A 16,111-nucleotide genomic window follows, 5' to 3' on the forward strand; every position below is an offset into this window, starting at 1 on the left:
CCGGCACTGCCTGGCAGCCGCCGCGACGCGACGGGAGCGGACCGGACCGGACGGAGCGGAGCGGCCCTGGGTGAGTGCGCGGCGGGGACGGCCCCGCACGGCTCGCTCCCTCGGGTTCCCGGGGCTGGGGCTGCGCTGCGTGCTCCGGAGCCTTCCCCTGGCGCAGCTACGGGGAGCTGCCTTGTCCCCATGTGCTCCCCGCGGACCCCACAGCCTTCCGGTGGGGTGGCCCCAGCCATAGGGAGCTGCCTTGTCCCCATGTGCTCCCCGCGGACCCCGCAGCCTTCCGGTGGGGTGGCCCCAGCCATAGGGACCTGCCTTGTCCCCATGTGCTCCCCGCGGACCCCGCAGCCTTCCGGTGGGGTGGCCCCAGCCATAGGGACCTGCCTTGTCCCCATGTGCTCCCCGCGGACCCCACAGCCTTCCGGTGGGGTGGCCCCAGCTATAGAGACCTGCCTCGTCCCCATACCCTTCCAAGGGGCTGCCCCGGCTATAGCGACCTGGGTTTCATCCCTCTTGGCCTCATTAGGCTGCCCCACGTCCTACTTGTAGGGCTCCCTGCAGCTGCAGGGGACCGGGGTGCACCCCAGTTGCCAGCCATGGGGTAGCACTGCTGTGGGACCAACCCCAGCTATAGGTTCCTGCAGCCCCCAGCCACAGGCACCTGTGTTGTCCCCACACCCCCCCCAGGGGCTGCCCCAGCTGGGCTGCATCCCTATTGCACCCATCAGGGTGCCCCACATCCTACTTGTGGGGTCCCTCCATCTATAGGGACCTGGGGTGCATCCAGTTGCCCCCCATGGGGCCGCCCCCAGCTGTAAGGACCTGCATCACTGCCTTGGGGTTATTCCCAGCTATGGGGTCCTGTACCACTGCCATGAGGTCACCCCCAGCTATAGGTTCCTGCATCACTGCTGTGGGGTCACCCCACGCTGCAGGGATCTGCATTATCCCCATACCCTCCCCAGGAGCTGCCCCAGCTTTAGGTTCCTGGGGTGCATCCAGTTGCCCCCCATGGGGCCATTCCCAGCTATAGGGACCTGCATCATTGCTGTGGGGTCACAGCTGGCTATAGGGACTGGGGGCTGCCTGTGTCCTCCCCTGGGATGGTTGAACAGGGATGTTGACACCCTGTGAACGTGGGGAGAGGGCTCTGCTGTGATTCCTCTCCCCACTGCCATGGGCATTGCAGTTTCCTCAGTCCCTGGCACAGATGTCCCTCAGAAAGGGCTGTGGCAGCAGCAGAGGTGGTGCAGCAGAGGGGAAGGGGGGTGGGAATGTGAAATTCCCTCTTCTGGAGCTGTAGCTTTGTCTGCTCAGTTGCTGCAGGAGGATCCCTGTGTTATCAGAGAGCTCTGTGGTGAGCAGGTTCATGGAGAACATGTGTGGAGAGCCAGCCAGGCAGGGAAACCTCAGAGGAGCATCCTGCTCTGGCTCAGGACTCAGAACAAGCCACTCTTCTGTGCAGAGAGCAAGAGGCTGGAGGACAGAGCACCAGCCAGACCTTCTGCTCCCCTGCAGCCTCCTGTGGTCACCAGCGGCCTCTGCCTCATCCAGCCTGCTTTGAGGTGATGAGCAGCTAGGGGCAGCTGCACATGTGAGGTCCCTTCCAACCTGGTATTCTGTGAACCAGCCAGGGCTGGCTGGGAGGCAGAGTAAGCACTGCCATGGAAACATCCCAGTTGGCCTCTTGGCTTTTCCTAGAGTCTGCTTTTGCAGCACAAACAAATGCCAGAGCTGTTCTGCTGCCTAAGACAAATGATGATGCCCTGCAGGAAAGGGCTTGGGGTGCTGGTGGATGAGGAGCTGGGCAGGAGCCAGCAATGGGCACGGGCAGCACAGAAGGCCAAGGGCAGCCTGGGCTGCATCCAGAGCAGTGTGGCCAGAGATGGAGAGAGAGGATCCTGCCCCTCTGCTCTGGGGAGACCTCACCTGCAGGGCTGGGGCCAGCTCTGTAGTCCCCAGCACAGGACCTGGTGGAGTGGGTCCAGAAGAAGCCACAAAGATGATCAGAGGGCTGAAGAACCTCTGCTATGGGGATAAGGTAAGAGAGCTGGGACTGAAGAGAAGGCTCCAGGGAGACCTCAGAGCTGCATTTCAGTATCTGAAGGGGACCTGCAGGCAGGCTGGGGAGGGACTGTTCAGAAAGGGCTGAGGGGATAGGCCAAGGGGCAATGGTTTGAAACTGGAGCAGGGCAGAGTTAGGTTGGACATCAGGAGGAAGTGCTACACAGTGAGGCTGGGGAGAGCCTGGAACAGGCTGCCCAGGGAGGTGGTTGAGGCTCTGTCCCTGGAGACATTCAAGATCAGACTTGCTGCGGCCCTGAGCAACCTGATCAAGTTGGAGGAGTCCCTGTTGCCTGCAGGGGGGTTGGACTGGATGGCCTTTGAGGGTCTCTTCCAAGCTGCTGCATTCTGTGATTCCATGATTCTCTGTTCCTGATGTCCCCAAACAATTTGGTCTGGCTGAAGGAAGCAAACTGGCAGAGGATCACTGCCCTGGGAGGTTCATTGTGCTGCACATCTGAGCAGGCAGGTTCATGGATAGGTTACCTGGCTGTTGCTAATTGCTAATCACAAAGGCTGGCAGGGGTAAAATTAGCAAAGGGAAGTTGGGAGGAACCCCAAAGCCTCTGGCTCAGTGCTGCCAGCATTTGGCTTTCCAGCTTTGTGGGGGCAGAGCCCTGAAGCAGGCTCTCGCTTTGCTGCAGCAGGCAGCTGGGGTGGGTGTCCCTGGGGTTTTATTAACAAAATACTACTGACCCAGAGGGCAGGGATGCCAAGGGACACCTAGGACAGGCACAATCCAATTAGTGTGTCTTGAGCTGAGGAGAAGCCAATTACTGTACCTGGCAATTCACTGTCACTGAAAGTGGTTTCTGCCCACTCTGTGACCAGTGGGGATGAGAGAGAGAGATCCTGGCTTGGCCTGAGCCCTGCTCCACCACAGGCTCCTCCACCCCTCCAGGTGCTCCTGCAGGGGTGGGATGTTGTGGTGCCACCGGTGGGGGACACCCTGGGATGGGGCAATGTGGCTCCAACCTGGACAGCAGGTCTGTTGGAATCATCTCCCAAGGGCAGCAGTGGAGTCCCCTCCACTGGGCAGCTCAAGACTCAGCTTGCCAGGGTGCTGAGCCAGCTCATTGCAACCCTGCTGTGACCTGGAAAGGTTGGAGCAGATGATCCTTGGGGTCCCTTCCCACCTGGCATTCTGCTTTTGCTGAATGCTTTTGGGTTGTCAAGGTAGTCTGGATCCAGCCCCTGGAACTGGGCTTGGAGTTTGGACATAGAAGCTTCTGCTTCCAAAGTGTTCCTCAGCTATGGAAAAACCTCTTCAAGCTCTGCATTAGGTCAGGCTGCTCCTGTTAAGTTGGGGCAGCTGTGACTGCAGTTACCTTGGTCTGAAGACACAGTCCCAGCAGCCTGCTATATGAACTTCATCCCAAAGGTGCTTGCATTCACCAGGCTGGAGACTGAGGCCTTCAGGAAGTGTGGTAGTCAAGAGCAGATACTGGAGGGAGAGGAGGCAGAATTGCAGGCAGCAGCTGCATCTCTGTCATGGCCTCACCAAGCCTGCCTATGTTCTAAGCTCAGCTGTAAGCTCACCTCTGAAGCTGGCCCTGCTCCAAGCAAAAGGTCTGACTGAGGAGCTCCAGCTGTGCCCTCTCCTGAGGATTTCCCTCCAAGAGAAGCTGTAGATGATGTTGTCAGCACCCCAGCCCAGGTATGTTCCTCACAGCAAGAGAGGTTGGCCATGGGAATGTGCTGCCCAGGGAGGTGGTGGAGTCCCCATCCCTGGAGGTGTTTAGGAAGAGCCTGGCTGAGGCACTTGGTGCCATGGTTGAGTTGATCAGATGGTGCTGGGTGAGAGGTTGGACTGGATGATCTTGAAGGTCTTTTCCAACCTGGTCTATTCCATTCCATCCTATGTAAGAAGCAGAAACCTCTCTGGACTCCCAGTGATGCTCTCTCCTCACCTCCATAGGTACCTGAGAGGCTGCTGTGATGCTTGCTGCTGTTGGCCATATCAAGAGCTGTGCTGCTGAGCAGGGCCATGGGCAAACTGCAGAGTAAGACCAGCGTCCAGACCTCCAAATACAGGTAACACAACCCCCAGGTGACTGTGTCCTGAGGCAGTGAAGCATGGTGAGAGGGAGTGGGGCCCAGCAGAGGCGCAGAGAATGTGGCAAGCCCACGGTGTCCCTCCCATTGTTCAGTGTAAGAATCAGGTTGTCACTGTGACCCTCACTTCCACAGCCTGCTGAGCTCCTCCTGGGGACTGGGACTCAAGGGGTGGCCTAAGCAGTGCTGAGCACAGGGCACAAGGACTTCCCTGCTCCTGCTGGCCACACTCTTCCTGATGCAGGCCAGGATGCCCTTGGTCTTCTTGGCTGCCTGGGCACACTGCTGGCTCATGTTCAACCTACTATCAACCAGTACCCCCAGGTCCCTTTTTCTGCTCAAGCTTTAAAGGCATAGCCCAAAACTCCCACACTGTTTGAGGTCTCTGCCTCACAGCAGCCCAGTGTGGGGAACCTCCTCTAGGGCAGGCTGCTGCTGCTGCTGGGGAGTCAAACCCAGCTGAGACTGGGCAGGGAAGCCAGCAGTGTCCTTTGGGAGCAAAGCCTGCAGTGCTGGGGAGAAACTTCCCTTGGGGGGCACAGGCTTCAGCCCTGCATCCACAGGGTGATGATGATGTGGTGGAGCAGAACTAGAAGTGGGGAGATTGAGATTGGATGTTAGGAAGAAGTTGTTCCCCATGAGGGTGGTGAGAGCCTGGCACAGGTTGCCCAGGGAGGTGCTGGAAGCCTCATCCCTGGAGGTGTTTGCAGCCAGGCTGGAGGTGGCTGTGAGCAACCTGCTGTAGTGTGAGGTGTCCCTGCCCATGGCAGGGGGGCTGGAACTGGCTGAGCCTTGAGGTCTCTCCCCTTCCAGCCCTGGCAGTTCTGTGAGTCTATGATTCTCCTGCTGTAAATGTGGATTCTCTCTAGATGCAGTCCTCAGGAGCTGGGGTGCAGCATGGAGCAGGCCTCACCACCTGGGGCAGGAGCAAGAGAAAGGGCCAGGGGATGGCTCTCATAGACTTGCTGGGCAGGAAAGGGGAGTGGAATAGACCCTGACCCGGGGACCCCTCCCCTGGGAGAGGGAACCAAGGCTCTCTGCCCACCTGAGTCAGGTTTCTTTGTCCACCTGGGGGCTGGGTTCTTCTCAGCCCACTCCAGGGATGTCTGACCTGACACATCAAGGCAGATGTTGCTGCTCCATGGCCCAGGCATCGCTGCCATCTCCCAGACCTTGGTCTCCCTGGGCTCTCTGCCTGTGCCTTCAAGCACCCTGTAGCTGCCCTGGGTCTCGCCCTGGGTCTCTCTTGAAGCACCCTGCAGCTTCCCCGGGTCTCTCCCTGCAGCTTCCCCGGGTCTCTCCCTGCAGCTTCCCCGGGTCTCTCCCTGCAGCTTCCCCGGGTCTCTCCCTGCAGCTTCCCCGGGTCTCTCCCTGCAGCTTCCCCGGGTCTCTCCCTGCAGCTTCCCCGGGTCTCTCCCTGCAGCTTCCCCGGGTCTCTCCCTGCAGCTTCCCCGGGTCTCTCCCGAAGCACCCTGCAGCTTCCCCGGGTCTCCCCCCCGGGTCTCCCCCCCGGGTCTCCCCCCCGGGTCTCCCCCCCGGGTCTCTCTTGAAGCACCCTGCAGCTGCCCCGGGTCTCGCCCCGGGTCTCCCCCCCGGGTCCCCCTTGGAGCCCCCTGCAGCTGCTGTGTGTCTGTGCTGCTGCAGGGCCGAGGGCTCCGCGGGGGAGCCAGGACCCAGCCGAGCCGCTGGGCGCAGCCCTGCGCACTCCGAGGCTGTCACCTCCGTGGCTGCCCTGCAGACAGACCTCTGCGTGTCAGGAGGAAGGGACAAGGTGAGTTGCTCCCTGCCACAGGGCACACAGCACAGGCACAGACAGGGGGCTGTCCAGGCAGGACAGGGAAGTGGTGGTGTAAAGGTGAGCTTTAAGCTGTCCTGAGTGGCAGCAGCTTGGTCAGTGTCTGGGGTTAGAAAGAAGAGTTCAGAGTGAGGGCAGCCCTGAGCCACAGGGAATCAAAGCAAGGCTGGGAGCCCTGGGGTGTTGAGCCTGGAGAAGAGCAGCCCTGAGACTGCAGGAAGGGGCTTGGGGGAGGGCACAGATGTGCAGGGCACCCTTTGGGTCCAGACTCACCTGCAGGGTGTGGGGAAAGCTGCTGGAGAAGGGTTGGTGCCTCCCAGAGCTGCTGCCCACCACAGCAGGAGGTTCTCCTCCCCCTCTGCTCTGCCCTCGTGAGGAGATGCCTGGGGCCACTGCTGGGCTCCTTAGCTCAAGAGTCCAATGGGGGACTACAGAGCTGCTGAGGGGCCTGGAGCAGCTCTGTGAGGAGCAGAGGCTGAGAGCCCAGGGGCTGAGAGCCTGGAGAAGAGCAGCCCCAGAGGGGAGCTGAGCAAGGCTTAGCGAGGGCTAAAGGCTGGGGGGCAAGAGGCTGGGGCCAGACTCTGCTCAGTGGTGCCCAGGGACAGGACCAGGGGCACTGGGCACAAACTGGAAGCCAGGAGGTTCCATCTGAACAGGAGAGAGAAAGTCCTTTGGTGTGAGGCTGCTGGAGGCCTGGAGCAGGCTGCCCAGAGAGGTTGTGGAGTCTCCTTGTGTGGAGAGCTTCCAACCCCCCCTGGCCACTGTGCTCTGGGCAGGCTGCTGTGGGTGCCCTGCTGGAGCAGGGGCTGGACTGGGTGAGCTCCAGAGGTGCTTCCAACCTCACCCTGCTGGGATTCTGTGAAATATAAGGAAGAAATGTTTGCCCCTGAGGGTGGTGAGAGCCTGGCCCAGGCTGCCCAGAGAGGTGGGAGCTACCCCATGCCTGGAACCCTTCCAGATGAGGTGTTTGGGGCTCTGAGCTGCCTGCTCTAGCTGCAGCTCTCCCTGCTGAATGTGGAGGGGTTGGGCTGGATGAGCTGCAAAGGTCCCACCCAGACCAGTCTGTGACTCTGGACATTGTATAACCTCTGCAGAGCTCAGATCACACCAAAAGCTCTCACCCAGGCTTGGAGCCCCTGGGCTGTCCCCTCTTGTGTCACCTGGCAGTGGGCAGGCTCTAGAGACGGTTGTGTGTGCTGCGGGAGCTCCAAAGCAGAATCTGTTCCCTCTGCAAGCGCGGGCTGCCCGCGGGGCTCGGTGTAGCACCCCCAAGAAACTGCAAGCTCCTCCTCCCCCTGTGTCCTGCTGCTGCTGAGGGCCTCTCCCTGCTGCCCACAGGCTGTGGCTGTCTGCAGCTGGAGATCTGGGGCTGTGCTGCGTCGCTTCCTGGGGCACCAGCGGGAGGTCACCAAGGTGAGCGACCGCCCAGCGCCGGGGGCCGTGGCTTGGGGGCCATGGCTTGGGGGCCATGGCTTGGGGGCCATGGCTTGGGGGCCATGGCTTGGGGGCCATGGTGGGGCTGGCTTGAGGGTTGGGCTGGATGATCCTGGGGCTCTCTGCTCAAGGCATCATGCACTGGGCTGCATTGGGGGTTTAGGGAAGTTTCTCCCATGAAAATGAATGATTTGTGAGAAAGAGGCTCCACAGGCACCCATCCCCCCCCAGCTCCCTGCTGCTGAGAGGCCAGGGGTCCCACTGAGGGGTCACACACCCTCACTGCCCTCCACCCCAGCCATGGCCCCAGCACAGGCTGCAGCCCTCACCCAGGGGCTAAGCTGCTCCCCCAGCCCTGCTCCCCCAGCGCTGCTGTGGAGAGGTTTGCCTGTGGGCAGAGCAGAAGCCAGCAGGGGTGGCCAGCTGGGGTCAGGCAGTGTGGCTCTGCACAGCCAGCATGGCCAAGGCAGAGTTTGAAGGTCAGGATCTCCCCAGCCATGTTTCTGCCCCTCCTGGGCTTCGACACCACCACAGGAGTGCTGTACCTGCCGGAGAGCAGTGAAGGGGAAAAGGCCCTGGGGGTCCCAGGGGATGGGAGGTTGCCCAGGAGCCAGCAGTGTGCTCTGGTGGGCAAGAAGGCCAAGGGAATCCTGGGCTGGATTAGAAGGGCTGTGGTTAGTAGGTCAAGAGAGGTTCTCCTCCCCCTCTGCTCTGCCCTGCTGAGGCCACATCTGGAATATTGTGTCCAGTTCTGGGGCCCTCAGGTCAAGAAGGATCTCAGGGAACTGCTTGAGAGAGTCCAGCACAGAGCCACAGAGCTGCTGCAGGCAGTGGAACATCTTCCTCATGAGCAGAGCCTGAGGCAGCTGAGGGCTCTGGAGCTTGGAGAGCAGGAGCCTGAGGGTGACCTCACTGCTGGTGATGAAGATGTGCAGGGTGAGTGCCCAGAGGCTGGGGCCAGGCTCTGCTGGGGGATGCCCAATGCCAGCACAAGGGGCAGGGGTGGAAGCTGAGGCAGAGGAAGTGCCATGGAAACAGGAGGAAGAGTTTTTATCCCTGTGAGGGTGCCAGAGCCCTGGAGCAGGCTGCCCAGGGGGGTTGTGGAGTCTCCCTCTCTGGAGATATTCCAAACCCTCCTGGCTGTGTTCCTGTGTGAGCTGCCCTGGGTGCTCCTGCTCTGGCAGGGGGTTGGACTGGATGAGCTTTGGAGGTCCTTTCCAGCCCCTGGCATGCTGTGGTGCTGTGCCCTGCTCAGGCAGTGCTGGGTGGGTGGGCAGCTGACTGGCCTCTCCCCCTTGTCCTTGGCAGGTCAGCACTGCCCCTGCCTCAGGCAGAGTCTTCAGTGCCTCCCGGGACAGGACGGTGCTGATGTGGGAGCTGGAGGCAGCGGCAGGGCCAAGCCAGCACTTCCCAGGGCATGAGCTGGTGGTCACTGGCCTGGCTGTGAGCCCAGGTGAGGGGCAGCATTCCCCAGGCCTTTCTGCACACCTTCCCTGGACCTTGGCTGATGTTAAGCTGTGCTTGCAGATGGCTCCACGCTCTGCACAGGCTCCCGGGACAACTCGGTCTGCAAGTGGGACACAGAGACCGGGCAGTGCCTGGCCAGAGCTGCTGTCTCCAGGAACCTGGTAGGAGCTGCTGGGGCCTTGCTTCCCTTGCCTCCCAGTGTGGCCCCTTTGCTGTCTGCATGGAGCCATGCAGGGGCAACTTGCTCTGAGCTTGCTGCTGCAAGAAGCCCTTGAGGCACTGCAGAGGTTGCTGTGTGCCTGGGGAGACCACAGCTGGAGGCTGCTGGCTGCTCTGCAGGTGACAAACCCAGGAGCACAGAGACCCCAGCAGGCAAAGGACAATGAGCTGCCAGAGCTGCAGGGAAGCACACTGTGCAGTGGGGGCTGTGCTCCCTTCTGCAGCAGGTCAGCAGTGCAGCTGGCATGGTACCAACTTCTGGTGCCCATGGCACCCCTGTGCCCATGGCACCCCTGTGCCCATGGCTCTGTGGCCTGCTGAGCTGCTGGCACCTCCCTGCCTGCAGATAACCTCAGCAACTGCACTGGGATGGAACCCTGGAGGGGAGCAGCACTGGTGGGAAGCAGGAAAGAACTTCATAGATCCATGGAATGGTTTGGGTTGGAAGGGATCTTAAAGATCATCCAGTGCCAACCCCCTGCCCTGGGCAGGGACACCTCCCCCCAGCCCAGCTTGCTCAAGGCCTCATCCAGCCTGGCCTGCAACACCTCCAGGCAGGAGGCAGCCACAGCCTCCCTGGGCAACCTGTGCCAGAGTCTCCCCAGCCTCACTGTCCAGAATTTCTTCCTCCTCTCCACTCTCAGTCTCTCCTCTCCCAGCTCAAAGCCATTGTTCCTCATCCTGGCACTCCCAGCCCTTGGCCAAAGTCCCTCCCCAGCTCTCCTGGAGCCCTTCAGGCACTGGAAGGCTGCTCTGAGGTCTGCCTGGAGCCTTCTCTTCTCCAGGCTGCACAGCCCCATCCAATATTTGCTGCTCACATCCCAGCACGAGGAGGAAGAGGCCAGGGGCTGTATGTCAGCAGGCAGGCAGCAGTCTGGGCAGCACTCTGGGCTGCAGGCAGCACTCTGGGCTGCAGGCAAGCAGGCAGCAGTCTGGGCAGCAGGCAGGCAGGCAGCACTCTGGGCTGCAGGCAGCACTCTGGGCTGCAGGCAGAGCTGAGCTTCTGCTCATCCTTTCCTCTCCACAGGTCACACATCTCTGCTGGGTTCCTGGGGAGCCCTACGTCATCCAGAGCTCAGAGGATAAAACCATCAGGTGAGTCCCTGTCTGGGCACAGGGCTGGGGCACACGGGCATGGTGGCAGAGGGCACTGCACCAGGAGGCTGTTTGCCATGGCCAGCTGGTCGCCTGTGCCCTGCTGGGGGGCCAGAGGCCACCTTCCAGCTTCCCCAGGTGCATGGAGTGGTGGTCTCCTGCCAGGGGAGGACAGGGTGGGGACACTGCTGGCTGGGAGCAGCACAGGGTGGGGACTGCAGGTGGGAAAGAAAGCTCAGCACATGGCTGGGGGTGGGGATGGAGCCAGGGGAGCTCCGTGGCCAGGGGTGGGGATGGAGCCAGGGGAGCTTGGTGGCTGTGGGTGGAGGTGGACCCAGGGGAGATCCAGGATCTGAAGGGGGCTACAGGAGAGCTGGAGAGAGACTTTTCCCCAAGGCAGGCAGTGAAAGGATGAGAGCTGATGGCCTGAGACTGGCAGCAGCTGGATTGAGATTGGACAGGAGGAGGAATCCTTCCCCAGGGGGGTGTGAGGCATGGAACAGGTTGCCCAGAGAGGAGGCTCCAAGCCTGGCAGTGTTGAAAGCGAAGCTGGACGGGGAGTGGAAGTGGGAGGGGTCCCTGCCCATGGCAGGGGGTTGGAACTGGATGATCTTTGAAGGTCCCTTCCAACCCAAGCCCCTCTGTGATCCCACGAGACAAAGTGAGGTGCAGGGAGAGCTTTGGGAGCTTGGTTTGCTGGGAGGAAGGGGAGGGCCAGCCCCGGGGGGGAGGGCAGCGAGGGCAGAGGCAGGGGCTGTGCGGGAGGGGCCAGAGGGAAGCCCATGCCTGCAACCAGAGTCTCCCTTCCCCTCTGGCGCTGGCGCAGGGTGTGGGACAGCCGGGAGCTGCGGGTGGCGCACAGCTTCCCGGCCAAGCAGCACATCCAGACGTGCTGTGCCGCCAGCCCCGACGCGAGGTACTGCCTGAGCTGCAGCAGCGGCGCCGCCGGCCGCGGCGGGGAGGCCACCGTGAGTGTCCTGCGGGGGGGCTGGGGGCTGGGCCCGCGGGTCACAGGTGGTTAGGGGTTGGAAAGGACCTCCAAAGATCATCCAGTCCAACCCCCTGCCAGAGCAGGAGCACAGAATCCAGCACAGGGCACACAGGAGCACATCCAGCTGGGGCTGGAAAGGCTCCAGAGGAGACTCCACAGCCTCTCTGGGCAGCCTGCTCCAGGGCTCTGGGAGCCTCACAGTGCAGAAGTTCCTCCTCATGGTGAGGTGGAACCTCCTGTGCTGGAGTTTGTATCCATTGCTCCTTGTCCTGTCCCAGGGCACAGTGAGCAGAGCCTGTCCCTGTCCCTCCCGACCCCCAGCCCTCAGCTATTGATAGCCATTGATCAGATCCCTCTCAGTCTTCTGCTCTCCAGGCTAAACAACCCCAGGGCTCTCGGCCTCTCCTCCCCAGGCAGTGCTGCAGTCCCTTCAGCATCCTGGTAGCTCTCTGTTGGACTCTCCAGCAGATCCCTGTCCCTCCTGAGCTGGGGAGCCCAGAGCTGGGTGCAGTATGCCAGGTGAGGTCTCAGCAGGGCAGAGGGGAAGGAGAACCTCTCTGGATCTGCTGGATCTTGAGTAAGAAAGGGGTAGAATGTGTAGGGATGCTTCTTCCATGGCCACAACATGCAGCAGAGAGCAGCAGAGCAGTGCCCCAGGATCAGCCTGGACCTCCACTGGTGTCACCAGCCAGGGCTAGAGCTTAGAGCCTCCCTGCCTGCCCCTGCCCAGGGACTGTCTGGTTCCTCCTGATGGCAGCCCTGGGGTGTTGGTTCAGTGGCAGCATGGAGGAGCAGAAGGCTCTTGCAGAAAGCCTCTCAGGCATCCCTGGCTCAAGGTGTTTCCAGAGCAGGGATTCTGTCCTGCAGGTTCTCAGCCCTGTGCATGAGCATCAAGAGGAGGAGACCCTTCCCTGGCAGGGAGAGCAGGGCTGGGGACAGCACCAGGCTGGGGGTGTTCTGCCCACAGCATCTTAGTTCATCAGCTCTGCTGGGGGTGGGCACCACTCATCCCTGGTGACAGTCCTGCAGGGGCTGAAGCTCTCCAGCACTGTGGGCAGGAGGAGGGGACAGGGGTGATAGACATCACGGTCTGAGGGCTGGCTCTTGATCCAAAGCCATCTTCCCTCCTCTGTGAGCCTGCTCCAGGCTGGCAAGGGCCAGGAGCAGAGCTGGGCTGAGTGCTGCCTGTTGCCTTGCAGCTGTGGGACCTGAGGCAGACGAGGAGCCAGGTGTGTGAGTACAGAGGGCACTTCCAGACCACCACCTCCTGTGTCTTCCTGCCACGGGGCCCAGCCCTCGCCCCCAGCATTGCCACATCCTCCTGTGACAGCACAGTGAAGGTCTGGGACCGAGACACTGGAGGTAGGGCAGGGCCCTGCCCCTTCTGTCTCTGACCCTGGGATAACAAACCTGCTTCCTTTGTTTCAGGCTCTGAATGGTGCTGGGCACCAAGGGGCCCGAAGTGGTGGCTGGGTAGGGCTTAAAGGGGACTGCAGGAGAGCTGGGGAGGGACTTCATCAGGAAGAGCAGTGGCAGGATGAGGGGTGACAGCTTCAGCTGGGGAAGAGGAGGCTCACTCTCTTGGGATCAATTTTGTCATGGTCAAGCCAGGACAAAAAGTGCCCAGAGGAGACCAAAGCAGGAAGGCTGTGGGGAAGGTGATCACAGGAAATGAGGAAAGCACAGAGCTGATCACAGGGCTGCAGAGCCTCCCCTCTGGGGCCAGGCTGGGAGAGCTGGGGCTGTTCAGCATGGAGAAGAGAAGGCTCCAGGCAGACCTCAGAGCAGCCTTCCAGTACCTGAAGGGCTCCAGGAGAGCTGGGGAGGGACTCTGGCCAAGGGCTGGGAGTGCCAGGACAAGGGACAAGGGCTTTGAGCTGGGAAAGGGGAGATTGAGACTGGAGATGAGGATCATAACCAACTGGGGAGGAAAAGGGATGTTGGGAAGGGCTCCAGCAAGCCCTGCAGCTCTGCCTAGTGGGGTCTGTCTGTCTGTCCAGCCGTCCCTGCTTCCTCCACAGGGAGGGGGCAGAGCCTGATCTCAGCCTGGATCCCATGAGCTGGCCTGGGCAGTGCACAGATCCTCCCTGGGGCTTAGGTGGGAGGAGAGTCCCTTCCAGAGGGCAGATCCTGAGGCTGTTGGATGCAGGGACTCAGGGCAGTGCAGGGGGTAGCTCCCACGGGTGGGCAGAGCAGGAGGTTGGTGTGGTCACCTCTCACCTCATCAGTGCCCTCTCTCTTCCCTCTCCAGCCTGCCTGGCCACGCTGTGCCTGGAGGGGTCGGGGCCGCTGGCCTCGCTGGCTGCCTGCGACAGCTCCACGCTGCTGTGTGCCAGCTCCGGCTCAGGGATCCACCTGCTGCGGCTGCGCGACGGCAGGGGGCTGGCCCTGGAGGAGGTGGCTGTGTTCTGACCCCCCTGACCCAGCCCTGGAGAAGGTGGCTGTGTTCTGACCGCCCTGACCCAGCCCTGGAGGAGGTGGCTGTGTTCTGACCATCCTGACCCAGCCCTGGAGGAGGTGGCTGTGTTCTGACCATCCTGACCCAGCCCTGGAGGAGGTGGCTGTGTTCTGACCCCCCTGACCCAGCCCTGGAGGAGGTGGCTGTGTTCTGACCCCCCCGACCTGCCCCTGGAGGAGGTGGCTGTGTTCTGACCCCCCCGACCCGGCCCTGGAGGAGGTGGCTGTGTTCTGACCATCCTGACCCAGCCCTGGAGGAGGTGGCTGTGTTCTGACCATCCTGACCCAGCCCTGGAGGAGGTGGCTGTGTTCTGACCCCCCTGACCCAGCCCTGGAGGAGGTGGCTGTGTTCTGACCCCCCCGACCTGCCCCTGGAGGAGGTGGCTGTGTTCTGACCCCCCCGACCCGGCCCTGGAGGAGGTGGCTGTGTTCTGACCCCCCCGACCCGGCCCTGGAGGAGGTGGCTGTGTTCTGACCATCCTGACCCAGCCCTGGAGGAGGTGGCTGTGTTCTGACCCCCCTGACCTGCCCCTGGAGGAGATGGCTGTGTTCTGACCTGCCCCTGGAGGAGGTGGCTGTGTTCTAACCCAGCCCTGGAGGAGATGGCTGTGTCCTGACCCCCCCCGACCTGCCCCTGGAGGAGGTGGCTGTGTCTTGACCACCCTGCCCTGGCCCTCAGAGACCCCCATGAGCTTGACCTGGCTGCAAGCACCAGGCCCCCCTGTGCTTGTGGAGCAGCAATGTGTGACCAGTGGGGCAGGGACAGTTCCAGGGGTTGGGAAGGCACTGGAGCTGTCCAGAAGCCAAATCATGGACAGGCTCAGGCCAACTTCTTGCTGCTGAGTAAGGATTTTATTCACCAAACCTCTCCCCAGGCTGGCTGGGGGCAGCCCAGGGAGGGTGGTTGAGACCACAGCCCTGGAGACATTCAAGCTCAGGCTGGATGTGGCCCTGGGCAGCCAGTTGGAGAGGTCCCTGCTGCCTGCAGGGGAGTTGGACAGCAGGAGCTTTGAAGCTGCAACCTGTGACTGTGTGAGAGGAGCCAAGGGCAGGCTGAGGGGGGCCAGGGCATGGCCCTCCTGCCCCTGCTGCAGCTGAGTGGAGCAACAAACAGCTGCCCTGGGATTTACAGCCCAGGACAAGGCAAACACAGGACAGGCTCTGCTGTCCCAATGCCATCCTAAGCCAGCTGGCACCCAGGCAACTGCCCCTTGGGAATGGCAACCTGCTGAGAAAGCCCCAGAGGGGCCTTGTCCTGGCTGGGAGGCCCCAGCACAACTGCCAGGCTCCAGCCCTCCCTGAGCTGCCACTTCATGGAGAAGCAGCTAAGCACAGGGAGCTGGGCAGGGCAGCTCAGCCAAGAGGATCAGCAATTAAAGCTCCTCCTGCTGCTGCTCTTATCCCACAGGAGTGGCCCTGGGAGTGACTGAGAGCCTGCAGGCAGGATGGGGCAGATGCCAGCAGGGTCCCTGGAAGGGAACCTCCTCAGCTGCTGAGAGGCTTTGGGGTTGGTGTTCTCAAAGCACCCTCCCCAGCCCTGCTGCCTGCACAGGAAGAGAGCTGTGCCCACCCCCAGGGAGCAGAGGCAGCTGCTCTGGGCTGGCAGGGGGCAGGGGGCTTGGTCTCTGGCCTCCTGAAGGCTCTCACCGTGGCAGTGGTGAGAAGACAGAGGGGATCTGCTCAATGTCTGTATGTGAGGGGAGGGTGACAGGAAGGGGCCAGGTCCCTTTCAGTGGGGTCCTCTGCCAGGACACAACCTGGAACCCAGAAGTTCCACCTCAGCAGGAGGAAACTTTGGTGTGAGGCTGCTGGAGGCCTGGAGCAGGCTGCCCAGAGAGGCTGGGGAGTCTCCTCCTCTGGAGAGCTTCCAACCCCCACCTGGCTGTGTCCCTCTGTGAGCTGCCCTGCTGTGGCAGGGGGGCTGCCCTGGCTGAGCTCCAGAGGTCCCTTCCCACCCTTCCCCCTGTGTGCTGGAGCTGTAAAATGCAGAGTCAGGCCAGGATTTGATGTCACACAACACACTTGCAAACCCTCACTGTAAAGAATGAAGAAGGAACACAAAATCTCCCTCCAGGGGTGCTCAGAAGCCACCCCCAGGCTGAAATGGCCACCTTGGGGTCACCTCTGGTGAGGCAGAGGCAGAACAGAACCAAAGAGCAAGGGGCTGGGACTGCTGGGGGAGCTGGGACAGGAGGTGGCACCTGCAGGAACACTGCCCTGGCACTGAGCAGCTGCTGGGAGAACAGAGGGGGTGCAGAGCTCCATGGCCAGAGAGGTGGAAGCAGGCTCCTGTGCTCCCCCAGCTCTTTGCTCTCTGAATGCCAGCCAAGGCTGAAACCACAGCCTCCTGTGGGTGCTGGCAAAGGCAAAGTGAGGAGGGCACTGCCAGAGGTGCTGCCTGTTTCAAACAGCCTGGGGGAGAGCTGGGAGCCTGGCTTGGCAGGGAGGCTGGGAGCAGATGGATCACCTCCAAACTGGCACAGCCTAGCTGGTGGCAAAGCATCACCCAAGCTGGGACCCCAGCCAAGCCC

At 61.7% G+C, this 16,111-nt stretch overlaps 1 protein-coding gene across 3 annotated transcripts; it reads left to right on the forward strand.

Moving 5' to 3' along the window:
- Nucleotides 1-23: 23 nt before the first annotated feature.
- On the forward strand, nucleotides 24-16,094 carry WDR31 (WD repeat domain 31). 3 transcript variants are annotated; one of them, XM_068164156.1, is made up of 11 exons: nucleotides 24-70; nucleotides 3,595-3,724; nucleotides 3,986-4,101; nucleotides 5,767-5,893; nucleotides 7,256-7,330; nucleotides 8,660-8,804; nucleotides 8,879-8,979; nucleotides 10,065-10,132; nucleotides 10,959-11,100; nucleotides 12,323-12,485; nucleotides 13,375-16,094. In XM_068164156.1, the coding sequence occupies exons 3-11, from the start codon at nucleotides 4,055-4,057 to the stop codon at nucleotides 13,533-13,535; spliced, it is 1,029 nt and encodes a 342-aa protein (XP_068020257.1). In that variant the 5' UTR covers nucleotides 24-70; nucleotides 3,595-3,724; nucleotides 3,986-4,054; the 3' UTR covers nucleotides 13,536-16,094. The 3 variants fall into 3 exon arrangements, with proteins under 3 accessions (XP_068020257.1, XP_068020256.1, XP_068020258.1); XM_068164155.1 differs by having other exon boundaries at nucleotides 50-70; nucleotides 3,590-3,724; XM_068164157.1 differs by lacking the exons at nucleotides 24-70; nucleotides 3,595-3,724; nucleotides 3,986-4,101; nucleotides 5,767-5,893; nucleotides 7,256-7,330 and adding an exon at nucleotides 8,159-8,287.
- The last annotated feature ends 17 nt before the right edge of the window (nucleotides 16,095-16,111 follow it).

This window comes from Melanerpes formicivorus, unplaced genomic scaffold (genome assembly GCF_026170545.1).
Source record: "Melanerpes formicivorus ecotype bairdi unplaced genomic scaffold, bMelFor1.0.p_v2 SCAF_77, whole genome shotgun sequence".
In the NCBI taxonomy this organism is placed as follows: domain Eukaryota; kingdom Metazoa; phylum Chordata; class Aves; order Piciformes; family Picidae; genus Melanerpes; species Melanerpes formicivorus.